Source organism: Vicugna pacos, chromosome 27 (assembly GCF_048564905.1).
Source record: "Vicugna pacos chromosome 27, VicPac4, whole genome shotgun sequence".
Taxonomy (NCBI): Eukaryota; Metazoa; Chordata; class Mammalia; order Artiodactyla; family Camelidae; genus Vicugna; species Vicugna pacos.
In genome coordinates, this window is record NC_133013.1 from 19,790,556 (window position 1) to 19,806,118 (window position 15,563).

Here is a 15,563-nt window from a genome sequence, read left to right on the forward strand (position 1 = left end):
ACTGTTCCTTCCCTTAGGTGAAGTCAAGTTCCGCCTTCCTCAAAGAGCATTTCACCACAACAAATGTGATCCAGGTCCTTAAAGGCAAATATTTTGCATACATTGGGGCATCTAAGGCAAGTCAACTACTTCTTCTGGTGCTAAACAGAATAATCAATTTGTTCCAATTCTCCAGGAACAATCGGCTGTATTGAAATTCTTGAAAATGGACTGGTTCTATTTTTATGTTCTCTGTGCTGACCCTCAGACCTAACTTCCACATCTAGTGTTGCTCTCCTGCTTGGTAAACTTTGTGATTTTCCTCTCGGTGGAGCTCATTTGTTTTCAGTAAGCCCTTCTGTCCTCCTTACCAAGTTCCAGGTGAAAAGGTTCAAAAGCCATCATTCTCTACAGAGATCTAGACTAGGGGACCCTGCCAGTGCCAAGGCTTTGTCACCCAGAGGTGAGGAATCCAGGTCAGCACCTCACAGAACCCTGTCTTAAGCAGGTTGACTTCTGCCTGGCTGTGGGTCACAACTCCGTTACACCAGTGGAGATGAGGGCCAATTACCAGGAGCTCAGGTGGTTCATATCTGAGGCAGCCTCAAAGCACAGGCTCCTCTAAGTCTGACTCTCAACTTTAGGCAGCTAGGAAAGGGCCTCCAGAGCCTGCCCCCATGCTCAGACCTCTTCCTGGGCTCACTCCTGCAATACAACATCAACAGGGCCCAGACCCCAGGGAGGCAAGCTGAGCCCTCTGACCTTTAGGCCACGCTGGAAGGTGGAGATGGAGAGCAGGGCTAGGTCTTGCTGCTCCTCAGCGTAGCGCACCAGGTACACGTAGACAAGCTTCTTCACCTGGGAAAGAGCGGGTTTCTCAGAAGGGATTGGTACCCCGACTCGTGAGATGTCATCACCCCAGCTGGCTGCAGTCCATGGGGTGAGCATCCTGGGTGAACCCTGGCTCCTTCACTCTAACGCACATCTAGTTCAGGGACATGTAGACAGTGCCTTTTCCTGGACCAAGGACATTTTTGAGCAGATCAGGCCCCCAGGGGCTGGAGGGTTCCCTTCCTCACCCCCAGTCAGCTCCAGTTTATTCCTGGTGGAGGTGGGCATGAGGGACCCCTCATTGGGTAGCACTCACCTCTATGTTCTTACAGGCCACATTCTTCACCACAGCAGGAAACAGGTCTGAGGCATTCTTTCCCCGGGCGATCATCTGGGTGGTGGGATCAAGGCAGGGGGAGAAGGAGAAGAGAGGAGGCCAGCACTCATTAGGGGAAGGTCCACAAGGAGCCAAGGACATATGTTCTTTGATTCCCAGGCCCCCACCCCAAGGAAGGACCCCTCCTTCCGCCCTCACCGCCACAATCCTCTTCATGGCCTCCAGCTTGAGGGAATCCTTGTTGGTGTCCAGCATCTCCTTCAGGTCATCATGCCTGGCAGGAGGCACAAGAGATCAGCTGAGGGCACAAGGGTGGTGAGGGCGCTGTCAATCAGTAGGATCCAGGCAGAAAGAAGGGACATGGGCATGGAAGGTTCAGGCAGGACCCAACCAGAAGGGCAGGTGGTAAAGGACAGATCAGGGAACTTGGGGTCAGGAGAAACATGTGGGCCAGCCAATGTTATGGGCTGAATTGTATCCCCCGCAAAACAGATGTTGAAGTCCTAACCCTGAGTACCCCAGAATGTGAACTTATTTGGAAATAGAATTGTTTCAGTTGTAATTAGTTAGGATGAGGTAACATTAGAGTAAGGTGAATCCCTGATCCAATATGTCTGGTGTTCTTATAAGAAGATGGCCCATGGTACCAGGTTGAAAATATGAAGTCATGGCCTCAGGGAGAATGCCTTGTGAAGGCAGAGGATTGGAGTGACACATCTACAAGTCAATGAACACCAAAGATTGCCAGGAAACTACCAGAAGCTAGGAAGGGCGAGGCAGGATTCCCCTACAGGGAATCCTGCTAGCACCTTGATTTTGGACTTCTAGCTTCCAGAACTGTGAGACAATAAATTTCTGTTGTTCTAAGCCCCCAGGTTTGTGGTTACAGCAGCCCTGGAAAACGAATATAGTCAGGAGATAAGAGGATGGGTTTGGGGTGGGAAATTTAGGAACCCAGCCTAGGAAATGGCCAGTTGGATAGATGAGAAGGACCTGATGGGTGTCAAAACAAGAGCCAGATACCCGTGCCCTGGCTGAGGGTACTCCCAGGCCCTGACCCCACAGATTGAGCTGATTTCAAGGACTGGACAGGTCCTAGGTGCTCCAGAGTCTATTGAGATGGCCTTATAACAAACACCAGATATGTCACTCAACATTCAACAGTCATTCAAGGAAGTTATAAAACCCTAATGTGAGAAATAAATGACAATTTGAATAAATAACCCCTTTCACAAGGCAGAGGGGAATAAAGGTAGCCCCCAAGGCAACATACAAATTGAATTTCAATGGAGGCCTTTGTCAAATTTCCTGAAGTGACTGCAGATTTCATCTGGAAACAAAAATCAATAAGTAAGAATTCCAAAGAATTTGGGAAGGAGGGAGAGAAGAGAACAATGGAACAGTGACAGACAACTCACCCTACTGGAATTCAAAACACAAAACTACATGACAATGATAAAAGCCCTCTGGTACCAGGTTAAAAATATAAAGTCAAAGGTCATAGGGGGAAATTTCACAAATGGATCTAAGTTGATACATTAGGGACAAAAAACTCACCAATGAGAGAAAGAAACTTTGTCCTTCCCTTAAATAAATATTGTTGGGACAACTGCCATGTAGCAAATAATTTAACTTGTTTACATATCTCACACCAAAATGAAGTCCACATTTATTTAACAGTTATATTATATATATAGTTTTTTAGATAAAAGGGGAACTTAATTTTCAAGGTTATAAAATCATCAGTAATAAGATAGCTAGGTTTAATGTTAACTTTATTTTTAACTTAAACTAAATTTAGGGGGCGGAAAACCCTTTAAAGGCTCAACCTTCACTTAGTCACATTCTGAGATACTAGGGGTTAGGATTTCAACATATGAATTTGAGGGAGACACAGTTCAGCCCATAACAGCAATAGAAAGGAAAATATTTGGGATATAGTGAATAAAAGTTTAATATTCAAAAGAGGTAAAGTATTGATGTAAATTTAGGGCCTAAATTCAGTATTCATTGTCAGGGCTGCTTCAAGCCCATCTACCATCCACTTGCCCCTCCAGGCAGACATAGCTCTGAGATGTTGTTCCCCATTCAGTGATTGGAGCATGGTCTGGTATTCCCTGGCCATGTACCCTTGTGCAGTGAACAACCTGCCCAACCATACCCAGAGGTCCAGGGGCTGGTGGTCAAAGAAGTGAACAGAGAAGTGTGAATAACCCCATGAAAAAATGTGTCTGGTCATAGCTGATAGAGCTGTGTGACCACTGATGTACTCATATGTTGCCCAGACAACTTCACAATGTGATGAGCAGCTCTGTATGGAGACCTGCACATTCTCTAATCCCCAGATGATACTCGGATAACCCACAGCTTTGACCTAGGGATGAGAACCCAGCCAAGAGAGGTATCACCAATGGTATGAATTAAAAAATCAGTGTATACAATTAGTCACAGAAGTGAAACATTTAGAAGCTGTAGAAAATCAGAAATTGGAGGTAGCAATATTAGGAGAGGGAAGAGCATGATAATAGTCACAAAGAGGCAAGTGTGACCAGTGCTGATGCTGCAGGATGAGTAAGTGACAAATACTAAGAGGAAGAGAAGAATCTAACACACACCTAGTCACAGGGCTGCATTTTATAGAAACCTGTGAATGCTTAAGAGATAAAATCAGAAAAGACAGGAGGAGTGCTAAGAAATTGATGTTCAAGGATTTAAAAAGTGTCTTTCCTGAAGAATTTATTATGGAAAGCAAAATAAAATTTTGATGCCTTCCAGAACACAGAGGACTTGCTGGTAGTCAGATGAGGGCAGATGTCCAGACCCACTCATGTTGCTCTAAACTTGGGATGTCCCCCAAACCAGAGGACATTTTCTACTCCCTATGGCCATGCCAAGGTCAGAAGATAATCACCTTGTCACTGTCCTAAACACAAACCAGATGGTCAATTCCTAGGCGTGTTGAGCTCAGGACATGTGGCTGTGGACAGAGGTACAGACCACTCAGCTGGGCCTGGGCAGCACTGAGGGTGTGGGAAGAATGACAGAGCTGGATGTCACCTTTCCTGGTAAAAAAACGCACACCACTGCAACCCCCAGGATCTTCCACACATGCCCCAGCCAACTCACCCCTACAGATACCTACACATACCAAGAACCCCGCTGAACGCTGGTGCCACCAATACACTCCCATATCTCCCCCACAGACATACCTACACCCCCAGACATAACCATACCCCCAAAGACACACCTACATCCCTCCAGACACATATAATCCACTCATAAACCCCCACCACACAAAAAACCTTTCAGACACACACCCCCAATCCCCACAGAAACACACACAGTCATAGACACATACAGACACTTCCCACAAAAACACTCTCAACACATAAACCCACATACCTGTGGACACACACACCTCACCCACAAATCCCTACAGACACTCATAGACACATACCACCACAAGCCCTCTCCATACCCCTCAAACCCTGAACTAGACATGCACAGCCCACACAATGCACATGCCCTACGTACAGTCCCTCCATAGATACACACACCACACATACTCTACACACACACACGTTTTCGACAAAACTGGGTCACTCCAGTCTTATTCACCAAAACGGCCTGTGGACTCCTATTTGAGATTCTTCATGATAAATATAGGCTTCTAAGATCAAACAAATCTAGTGTCACAGATCCTCTGACTTCCTCTTGAGGAATCAGGTGGGTGTCCTCATTGGTCAGTGTGGGGTGACTTCACTGGGACCAGTCAGAGTTTGCCCAGGCCCCTTTAAAGCTGGCTGTTCCCTAAAGCAGACTTCCTCACACTCGGCTGTCCTAACCGCCATGACAGATGCCACGGGCCCATGTCAAATGCCTTCCACATACCCAGGACATGTACTGGGGTACGCACACTGCCCCCACCCAGCTAACCTAGTGCACACACTCCTGGCTCCTGAAGGCTCCAAGGCCCTGGGCAAAGGGGACTCGAGGGAGGGGAGGGGCTGTCACAGCAGACAAGCAGAGGCAGGATTGTCAGATGCCCACTAACACAGACAGCAGATCCCTCTACCCTGGGTCCCTCATCTTTGCTCCCACCAGTTCATGTTCCCAAGAGGGAGAGGAAGGGAGAGATACACAGCAACACTCTGAGGCCATGAAAGATTCATCTCATGTAGTCAGATCCCCTTACACTGCACTCACTGTGACCTGACCTCTGGCCTGGCCTGGCCTGAGGGGCTCTCCGGGGGTGACTGGAGCCAGCCGGGGATAAACATGGCATATCCACTTCACCTGATAAACACCTTCCTCACTCCTCTCCCCACCCAAGTCCCATTAGATGGGAGAAGGTGGCCAAGTATTTTATCCTGTGTTTATCCTGTGCCCAAACCTCACCAGAACCCACTTTAGCCAAGATCTGGGGGATGGAAAAGGTCAAATATTTTGCTCCACCCTCGAATATTTTAGTATCCTCTTCCCTTCAGAGGTTACAGGGAGATAAGCTCGTCTCCCCCCAACTCAAACTCTCAGTCCCCGCACAGTGCCCCTGACAGCCCCCTCCCTCATAGACCTTAAGTGCCGCCCAGTCCTCCTGCTGAGGACTGGAACTTAAAGGGGTCTGGGCTCAGAGTGGCAGCTTCCCATCCCTTGACTTCCCGGCTGTCTGTGTGAGGGTCCCTGGGGGCTCCTCTGTACCGCAGTGGCTGGCTCTGGTTCTGGCCTTGGTCAGTCTCCGGGCAAGATCCTTCCCGGGATGTTTCTGGGGTCGTGTCTTCCTCTGGAGCCTGTAGCCACCGAAGCTCCTCCGGCTGAAGGGCCTGGTACCAGGGTGGCGGCCCACCTTCAGGGGCCAGCACAGGGCTGGCAGCCTCCTGATCAGCCCCACAGGCCCCTCTGCCCCCTGGCCTCACCACGGTCCCTGGGAGCTGCAGGAATCGCTGCATTGGACACCAAGTCTTGATCCAAAATGGGACTGAGCTGACCAGGGAGCCAGGGATGCCTGTCACTGTCACCAGACAGCCCGCCCCGAAACTCAGAAACCAGACACTGGCGGGGAGGAAGGATCTGGTTTCCTCTTCGCTGCTCAGAGACAGGGACTCACCAGGGGGAGGAGGGCAGGGACTGGGGACAAAGCCAACCCCCAATATCCAGGCAGGGGACTAGGAGGGGTTAGGGAGCTGATCCAGACAGAAGTGAGGCTTCCCTCACCTCTACTCTCATGCCACAACTGGACCTCTGCCTCCCAGAACTGCTCTTCCTCAGAAATCTTATTCACCCTGTGCTCCCTCTGACCCTAGCTCTCCAGATCCTCACCTATCTTTCCAGAGCCAGTTCCTTGATTTTTCCCTTCCTATCAGCACTCTCTTATCCCTACTTCCTTCATACCTGGCCTAGGCCCCCCACGTCAACCCCTCCAACTGCTCCCTACCCTGCCAGGAGCTGTTGCCTTTATTGGCTGTATTTCAAACCCACTCCACGCTCCTCAAATTCTCACCCCTAGCCTTGCCCTTGCAAGCTTCACTAATTGCTTCTCATAGAAAATAAAGATCTTAGATCAAATCCCCCGCAGCTGCCAAACACCTGCATCTATGCTCTCCTCTCCTCCTGCCCTCCTCCCTCGGAGCAGAGCTGGTCCTCCTCAAAACCATGCCAGTCCTCTGACCCAGCTCTTTAAGCCTTCCCTCCCATCACTCAGGGATCTCTGCCTCCTTCAGTTCCTTTCAGCCTCCCCTACACTATTGGCTCCTTCCCATCAGCAGTTAAACTTGCTCTAGTCTCTCCCATCCTATAATAAACAAAGAAAAATAATAACAAAAATAAAATAAATAAATCTTGAACTGAAGTTCTCCTCTGGCAACTCTCTCCCTCTCTTCCCTCTACAATCACACTTCTTGAAAGAAAAATTCCTATTCCCTGTGTTTATTTTTTTAATTCCTATTCCTATTCACGCCTCTATTCACTTTAATCTGGCTTCATATGCTGATTAGAAATTAGGGCTGAGGGGCCATGTTTGCAACTTACATGGTTCAGGCAAAAATATTTATAGCTAGATGGTTAAATAAAGCAAATATGGCACAATGTCAATGTTTGAATCTAGGTGGAGGGTATACATAAATTCATTACATTATGTTTAAAACTGTTCATTGTATTATGTTTAAAATTGTTCATAATATAATGGGGGGGTGGAATCTAGCTTCTCTTCTAACTTTGCCAGAACTGGTCTCCCAGGGCAGGAGGTGGGGGTTGGAGCAGGGAGGGGTTGCCCTGCACTTTGTCAAACCAGTGGTCACAATTTCTTCCCTTATTTGAGTTGAACTCAATGGGCATTGACACTGCTTATATCTTGCTTCTTCTTGAAACTACATTTTATTTTTCCTCCTATCCTTGGCTTACTTTTTCTCAGTTGCCTTGAGACACTTTCCCTGCTCTCTGGTCACCCTTAATGTCCATGTCTTCAGGGTTCACACCCATGCCCTGTGAACTTATTTTACTGCAGGCTGTCTAAGTTATCTTCACTTCGTTTTGTGGCTTTGATTGACATATATATACATACATATATATATATACATACACTAATAATCTCTCCTGGAATCCAAATCCTAACACCCTAGGACTAGACTTGAATGTACCTCAGAGTTTACAATCTCGGCATGTCAAAAGCTGGGCTCAACATTATTTTCCACAACTTTGCTTGTAATGACTTTATTTCTAGTTACACTGTATGGTACCATCATGTGTCCGCTGCAAGAACTAGTAACTGGAGTATTATCCTTATCTTTTCCTGGCCCCTTCCTCTCCCCTCCCCTCCCCTCCCAAGTTATCATCAGGTCTGTGGCTTCTACCACTTCAACAGCCCTCAAACCCTCTTAAACTTAGGCCACCATCATGTCCCCCCTCCTCCAATTTCAACATCCCCTCACTTGTCTCCTGCTCAGTCCAGCACATTCCTTCTCCACAATCCAGCCTGGCATCCTTCTAAAATGCTAATCTGCTATTGCCTGTTTAAAACTCTTCAGCGGCCACAGCCACCTCCAACCTTGGCGTCTCCTCACCTATATTTCTGGTCACTCCTGGGGGCTTGCTCAGAGATTCTGGCCACATTGTACTAACACCTACAAAACCTGTGACCAGGCTCTCCTTCACCTCTTTCCTCTGCCTGAAACATACCTCGCTCTCCCCCTCTCCCTTCTCTCCAGGCCCAGGGAACAACTCCTCATCCCTCTGACTGCCCCCACTACACTGAATCGTCACTGACAGAATCTTCCCTGTGTTCCCCTCTAGACAACTAGAGGACGTTCTCAAGAACTGAACCATGCTCAAGGCTGCATTTAGTGACTAGGACAAGGACAAGGCCCTTAAAAAATGCTTGTTTCAGAACTCACGAATAAACGAATTAACGAACGAATGAGCCAAAGGTAAAAGGGAAGAGTGGTAAGCACAGGGGCAAAGTAGGGACCATAGTGTGGGCGCCAGAGTGTAGATGGGGATGAGAACACGGGGACCAGAATGAGGGAAAATGGACTGTAGGAGGGGCCAGGCCTGGGAGGTTCTGAGTATGTATCCAGCACCGTCCTTCCCGGACAGGCCCGCGGCTCAAGCTCGCCGATTCTGGCCCCTCCCCTACGTTCTTTCAGGGTCAATTCGTCACGCGCGGAAAAAGGCGAGGACCCTGTGATCCAAACCTACAAACAGGAGAAATCCTGGGGTTGGTCCTCCAGAAACGGAGCTGGCTAGCCCATCCCCCACCAGCCTCCAACTCCCTTGCCGGGTTCCAGGCCGGCCCCTCCGAGCAGGGCGCTGGCGTGGGGACGAGGGTTGCAAGGGTCGGTGCCCGCTGCGGGAGGGGGCTTCCGGTCCGCGGCGCCGGGGCGGGGCATGGGCTGGGCCGCAGCGGACGGGCCCAGGCGCTGTCCGTGGTACCGGAGCGCGTCTCCCGCTGCGGCGCCGGGTCTAGCCACCCTCTCGGCGGGCTCCCTCACCGCTTGTAGTCGGAGGAGAAGATGCCGCCACTCGCCGGGTCGTGGCCGTACTCGGGCTCCCCGGGGCCCGCAGAGCCGCCCTTGTCGTCGCTGTAGGCGGGGGCGGCCGACATGAGGCAGCAGAGGAGAGAGCTTCGCTGGAGAGGAGTTGGCGCGGCCGGGATGCGGCTGGGGTCGAGGAAGGGAACGCAGTCCGGGAAGGCGAGGTCGGCGGCGCGGCCCGCGCTCTGCAGAGGCAGCAATCTGCTGTGGCGGAGGCAGCGCGTGGATTTATCAATCAGGGCGGAGGGCGTTGAGGTTCTTAAAGGCACCAGCGCCTGCGGAGCGGAAGGCGTGTCCGTGGGGGGAGCGGGAGGGGAGGTGCATCAGGGTCTAGCCCCGCCCCAATCCCTCGGAAATCAGCCCCCGCCTCAACCCCGTAAGGAAGGTTCTTGACCCTTTAAAGGTCTGGGGGTAGGTGGAAGTGCCTGGACTGATGATGGGACAGACTTCCAGGATGTCAAACCCACTCCAGAACACCAGGTCTCAGTGGTATGGCTTCTAGGAAGCTCCGCTCATTCCAGACTCAAGAGCGGATACTCACCCACACAATGAAAGAAAAGGTGGGGTGGGGTGGGGGGTTAAGAGAAAAGCTGTGCCACAAGACTGAGACTGAGGGTCCTACAGCAGGAAGGAGGCACTGCACCCTGAGACTGGGTCAGAGACCAAGGTCGGTCCCTCTCCCCACTCCATTTTTCCTACAAAATCTGGGCCCCTCTGACAGCGTCCTATTTTCTTACCAGGAAGCCAGGGACCTCCCTGGAGATGATGGAATTTAAGGAAGGCTGAGGAGCTTACATACAGCAGGCTGCTGTAGATGTAGATGCAGATGTGGAGAGATGGGGAGAGAATAGCGGGGGCGGTGAACCCTGAATTCAGCTTCGGAAAATAGTTTAATGACCATTTCCGAAGCCTCCATGCCCACCTTGGCATGCCTGAGGTCATGGCTAGTCCATAGTCAAGTCCACATCCACTGACACCTAGGAAGGAAGGAAAAGGGAAGAGGCTGAGTAAGGGTCTGGTATGATTGCCAAAATTCTTGAATCATGTGAGGCCCCCGGTTCATCTCCCAAAGCCCAAGGTACCCCAAGGAAAGACGGCCTGGGTCTAGAGGGAAAGTTGTGAGTGGGCTGGAGAAAGGAGTGGGATCTAGTTGAATTAAGGGCAATAGGTTGAAAAGCTGGGATCTCCTGCCTGGGCTTGGGGGAGGAGGTGAGGAAGACTGGATTCAGAGAGCAAAAGGATTCACAGGGCTGAGTCCTGATCTCCAGAATCAGAATTGGTGGGCCTGGGTGGAGATGGGTGAGGCCTGGAAAGGTGGAGCTTTGGTTCTGTACATGGGTTCCACTGGGGAATGGGAATGAGGGTTGACCAGGACCATGGCAGCGCTTGGCTGAAGTAGGCTGAAGTAAATAGATATGCCCAGGACCTGTGAGCTGGGATCTTTCTGCAGTGGCCCCAAAAGGGTTTCAGAGTAGAATCTTAACGAGTTAACAGGCCTAGCTTGCTTCTGGGGGCTTTGGGTCTACCAGAGTAAAGTAGATTTTGAGTTTGAGGAAGGTGACCCTGGGTGGGGAGGGAGGCGTGAACTCTGCAGCAGCAGATTGGTTAGCTGCATTTGTTAACCGGCTCTGGAGGTGGGGTGGAGTCCTGGGTGAGTAGCTGAGCTGTGCTCACCGGGCTAGTGGGACTCTGGTCTTCTTGTAGGGGGTCCAAGCTGAGCAGATGTAGTGCAAAGTGCACACCATTGCTCCGCATTGGGTGATAGGAAGGTGGGTCAGCGTCCATGGCTTTATGTACACAGCACTCTAGCACAGAGTGGTCAATCCCCCTGCATTTACGCAGCATGTGCCAAAGCCAGTGGGAGCGCAGCACCGGGCGCTGCCCCTGTTTAGATACAACACCTTCACAGTAGCCCAAAAATGTGTGCAGCTTGTGGCCACCAGGATTCTTGCCTATGGGGATCACCCGACAAGTGTGAATCAGAGCTGAGCTTAGGTCATGTGACTCCAGCCCTAAGATCTCACACCCCCATCTCCCAGGAGCCGGTAGCCCTGCGCCACATGCTCTGGGCCCCCAAGCACCTGTCTTCAGGGACCTGTGCCATCTGCCCTGACCCACAGTCTTCATCCCCATGAAGCCCCGCCCATTGATGGAGTGGCGCTTGATGGGAAGCCTCTGTTCCAAGACGAGGGCCCTGTTTCAGCCAGAGACACTCACCCTGGAAGTGGATGATCTCTCCTTGGCCACAATACATGCCCACATGGGCCCCGCACCAGCGTCCAGTGCGGGACATCAGCCTGAACAGGAAGAGGTCTCCAAGCTCAGGTTGGCTGCCCTCCAACTCCACAGCCTCAAAGAGCTGACCTAGGAAAACCTCAGATAGGAAGAACTTAATGGTGCTGACTTCCCCAGTTGGAGCCTGGAAGGAGGAATGGACCAGACCGCTGGGTTTTTGCAGGCCAGGATGAAGGAGAATCCAGTTCCTTTCACTGGTCATTGGGTTAGATGGGCTACCTAGGCCTCAGGGAGTCCTGGCTGGGGGCTAAGCCTGAGGTGAATGTCTTCACTATCCCACACCTGCCTCCTTGTGCTGAGGAACTTCAGAGGCCTGGACATCATGGATAAATCCTGCCCTGAGCCACCCTTCAGTTTCCAGCAGTTGGGACCTCCTCATCCAACATTTTCTTCCCATCTCAAATTCCAGCCTCTCCATCCTCTTCCCCTCCCCATCCTCTAGAATCCCCCTTCCCCAGTCTTCACCCATCTTGCCATTCTCTGGAGGCAACACTGGGGACTGCTTACACCTAAGATGAGCAGAAGTCCTAAAGAAAGAGAGAAACCTGGGTGAGATCTAGATCCAGGACAGGCATCTTTTCCCAAGTCTGAGTGAGAGAAGACTCCTCCAACAGCCTCAGCTGCCAACATCTATTGAGCAACTGCTCATTTGATGCTTAATATGATCTGACAAAATGGGTACACTATTCCCATTTTCAGGATAAAGAAGCCAAGGTTCACAGAAGTTATACATTGCCAGAGTACACACAGCTTAATCTATGCCTGTGTGACTGTTTCTTGTGCCCTCTGTACTAAACATAAGTCACCTCTCTTATCTCCCTTTCCTCTACAAAGTAATGAGAAATGCATTTAGTTCATATTTCTTCTACCTTTACTGGGAACAGAGGGCTTTGGAGACGGGAGGATGGCCTCCTGGGCTGTGCCTGAGCTTTGGTCCCAGAGAAAGCCTGAGAAAGGGGGTAAAAGTAGGGCCCGTTGAGCACTGAGCCATCTTGAGCTGGCAGAGGAGCTGGGAGAAGGAAGTGGCCCATTCACTGCTCACCCCTCTCCAGGTCTCTATCTATTTTGGAAGGGAGGGGATTGACTCCAGCAGATATAACTTGGTGGGAAGGACCCACATACAAATGAGGAGCAGGGATGCCCAAGCCACACTACAGAGTGCCAACCACTGTGTGTGGCTCTCTGTGTCTCTCCTGTCCCCTGACCCTCTCCTTCCCTCCTGGCCTCAGTCCATAGTATCCTCTACCTATTACTGGGTGAGTCACATTTTCCCAAACTGGGAGCTGTGAAAGACTCGGGGGACCAACTCATCCCAGTCTTCCTGGGGCCTTCCAGGTTTGTAAAACTGAAAACCTTACATCCCAGGAACCCAGCAAAATTTGGACGGCTGGTCACCTTAGGCTCAGTCCTCCTGTCTCCCATCTCTCTCTTTACCTCAGGAGACCACAGGAGGACCTATTCATGTGAACAGCCACGTGGACTTTGGTCATGCTCTCCTGCAACCTACCAGTAGCCTCTCTTGCTTCCCACTCTCCACATACCCATTGGGCCAAGCAGTGGTTATAGCTGTGGAAGAGGGTGGACTGTCCTGGCTCCTGTTGGGGCACAGGGACCCCACCTGGAAAAAGATAAGACAAGTTGAGGGCTGCTCTTAGTTACCTGGGATGTGAAGCTCATCTAAGGAGGAACAGAACAGAACAAAACAAAACAAAACAAAAACCCAAAACACAGCTGTTACCCCTTGGCTCCTGAGGCGTGAGGATCCAAGCCACAGCCCCTCTCCCCTCTCCCCACTCAGGCTGTGCACTCTGCTTGAGGGGCTATCCGTCTTTATGCCCATGAGCTTGTGTTGCAATGCTGGATACAGCACTGGAAGACAGAGTCCTGCCTATGCCACTTCTCTATATGGGACATCAAATACGCCACTTCCTCCCTCTGGGCCTCAACTTCTGCATCTGTCAACTGGGGACAATAAGCGTGGAAGGCTGGGCATCACAGGACCATTGTGAAGCACTGAGAGCTCTTTGTGAGCAAGACAAGGAGAGAGGGGCAGGATTTGTTATCTTCAGTCTGTGCCTGAGCATGCAGAACTGAGCATCAAAGAAGGAGGGGTGGGGAGAATGTGTCTTTCTCAGCTCAAAGGAGAAAAACAACGGGCCCTTAGAGACTGGCTGCCTCCCTGTGACCCCTGCCCCAGAGCTCTCAGGAAATCACCCAGCTGGAAAGGCCCTGGAGAGCAGGGCCCCACCCCTGACTCTCCCTCTGAAAAGTTCCTGAGTGGTGATGGGGGTAATCATCACTGTCAGCTGGGCCCCTGGACTTTGAGTCACGATCTGGATGAGGAGATGCCCCTTTAGATAGGGGATCTAGGCCCACACATGGGGTTCCTCCAAAATGATAGTAACATTTATTGCCAGAAACTGTGCTGAAGCCCTATTTAGCCCTAACAATAATGTCATGAAATAGATACTGTTGTTTTTTTCCCCCACTTTACAGATGAGGGAACTGAGGCTTGGAGAGTTTGCCAAGGTTACAGACTAGTAAGTGGAGGAACCAGGATTAGGCCCAGATGGTCTGGTTCTAGTGCCCATGACCTTAACCACTGTACAGTACTGTTTCTCATGCTGCTGGCACACGAGCTCCCCCTCCCCCAGACGCCCCCCAGCAGGAATTCCTGACCCTGTATTCTTCCTGACCTTACCCTTGGCTTTCACTGAGCCACGCGGCTGTTTTCTTTGTATGAATGAAAAAGGAACAAGGTCCTGGAACAGTGAGCAAGAGCTCAGGGGACAGAGCATCCCACTTTCTGGGCACCTGGCCTGACAGTGCCATCCACCCCACTGGGCCTCCTTGCTGGGGACATGAGCTCTTTCCCCTCTCACCCTGACCGAGGCTTTCAGGGGAACAATGGTGAAGGTGGTCCTGCAACTGAGTGTGGGAGTGACAGGCAGTCGCTTTGGAGCCCCAGGCCCTGCTCTTCCCCCAAAGATTCCTGAAAGACCTCAACCCAGTGGGGCCCTATCACTGAGCACAGGGCTTGTGGGGCCATTGTGGGGCCTTGGCTTTGTGGCTGCTGTCTGGCCTGAAATTCCCACTCACTTCTGACTCCCTTCAGTCTAACTCTGGACAAAGAATTCCTCTGTGGGAAGCAAGGTTTTGGGGTCACTGTTCCCAGCCAGCCACCTCCAGCCAGAACAAGGGTTAGGCTCTCCAATGGGGCAGAGCAGGCCTTTCCTTTGAGCACCCAGCAAACCTTGGGCTGGCGCTTTCTTCCCTTACAAAGCTTTTGGTCACCATCTCCTCTCTTGGCCCAGAGTGATCCCACCTGAATCCTAGCCCCCAGCCCAAGTAGTTTATCTCGCAATAGTCATGCTCTGTACCTTGCTAGGTTCTCTCCTTCTGTGGCCAGAGCAGGGAGGACTAGCTGTTTGCCCCTCAGACACAGGAGCCAAGCAGGAAGCCTTGGGGCCCTGTTCTGAACATCACCACCTGGGCCAATCTGATGGCAGCACTCCCTCCCTCTGACAGCTCTGGGGGCAGCCAGAGACTGTAAGGCTGGGGTCTGGGGAGGGTAACTGGTGTCCTCACCCACCTCTCTCCCCTCCTCCTGGTGTTCAGCCCCTACCCCATCCCTGCTTGTGCTGGCACTGCCACTTGGGCCTGCTCTCTGAACCCACTCTTCTCCCCTTACTCCAGGGTACCCAAGTGCCCCATACCCACCCTATTGTGGTCAGAGAACAAATTCTGTATGATTTCAATTCCTTTCTATTTACTGAGACTTGTTTTATCAACTAACATATGTCTATATTGATGAATATACTATGTGCACTTGAAAATGTATATTTTGCACATTTAGGGTGTAGTATTCTATAAATATCAGGTCAAGGTGGTTGATAATGTTGGTCAGATTGTCTATATCTTTACTGATTTTTTAAAATGTAGTTTTCCTATCAATTAATAGAGGGACATTAAAACTTGCAACTAGGATTGTGAGGTTTCCATTTCTGTCTTTAATTCTGTCAAACTTTGCTTTGTGGATTTTGAAATTCTATTATTAGATATATAAGGATTTTATTATTGTTATTTTTTTCTGATGA

The 15,563-nt window shown here is 50.7% G+C and overlaps 1 protein-coding gene across 11 annotated transcripts in view; it reads right to left on the minus strand.

Annotated features, from left to right (window-relative positions):
* AP3B2 (adaptor related protein complex 3 subunit beta 2) overlaps positions 1 to 15,563 on the minus strand; it is a 51,139-nt gene that overhangs the window by 21,915 nt on the left and 13,661 nt on the right. For 3 of the 11 annotated variants that reach the window (XR_012064805.1, XM_072950866.1, XM_072950869.1), the window contains 6 exons: positions 11,389 to 13,084; positions 9,909 to 10,148; positions 9,130 to 9,446; positions 1,346 to 1,421; positions 1,127 to 1,201; positions 742 to 837 (listed from right to left, as the gene is read on the minus strand). Coding sequence is in view for 10 of the 11 variants with exons in the window: in XM_072950866.1 (XP_072806967.1) it covers positions 742 to 837; positions 1,127 to 1,201; positions 1,346 to 1,421; positions 9,130 to 9,242 (360 nt within the window). In the remaining variant the exon portion in view is untranslated. Of the gene's footprint in view, positions 1 to 741; positions 838 to 1,126; positions 1,202 to 1,345; positions 1,422 to 2,420; positions 2,441 to 4,058; positions 4,290 to 8,836; positions 8,924 to 9,129; positions 9,447 to 9,908; positions 10,149 to 11,388; positions 13,085 to 15,563 lie in introns of those variants that run through there. The other 8 variants (XM_072950865.1, XM_072950864.1, XM_072950863.1 and 5 more) reach the window with 8 other exon arrangements.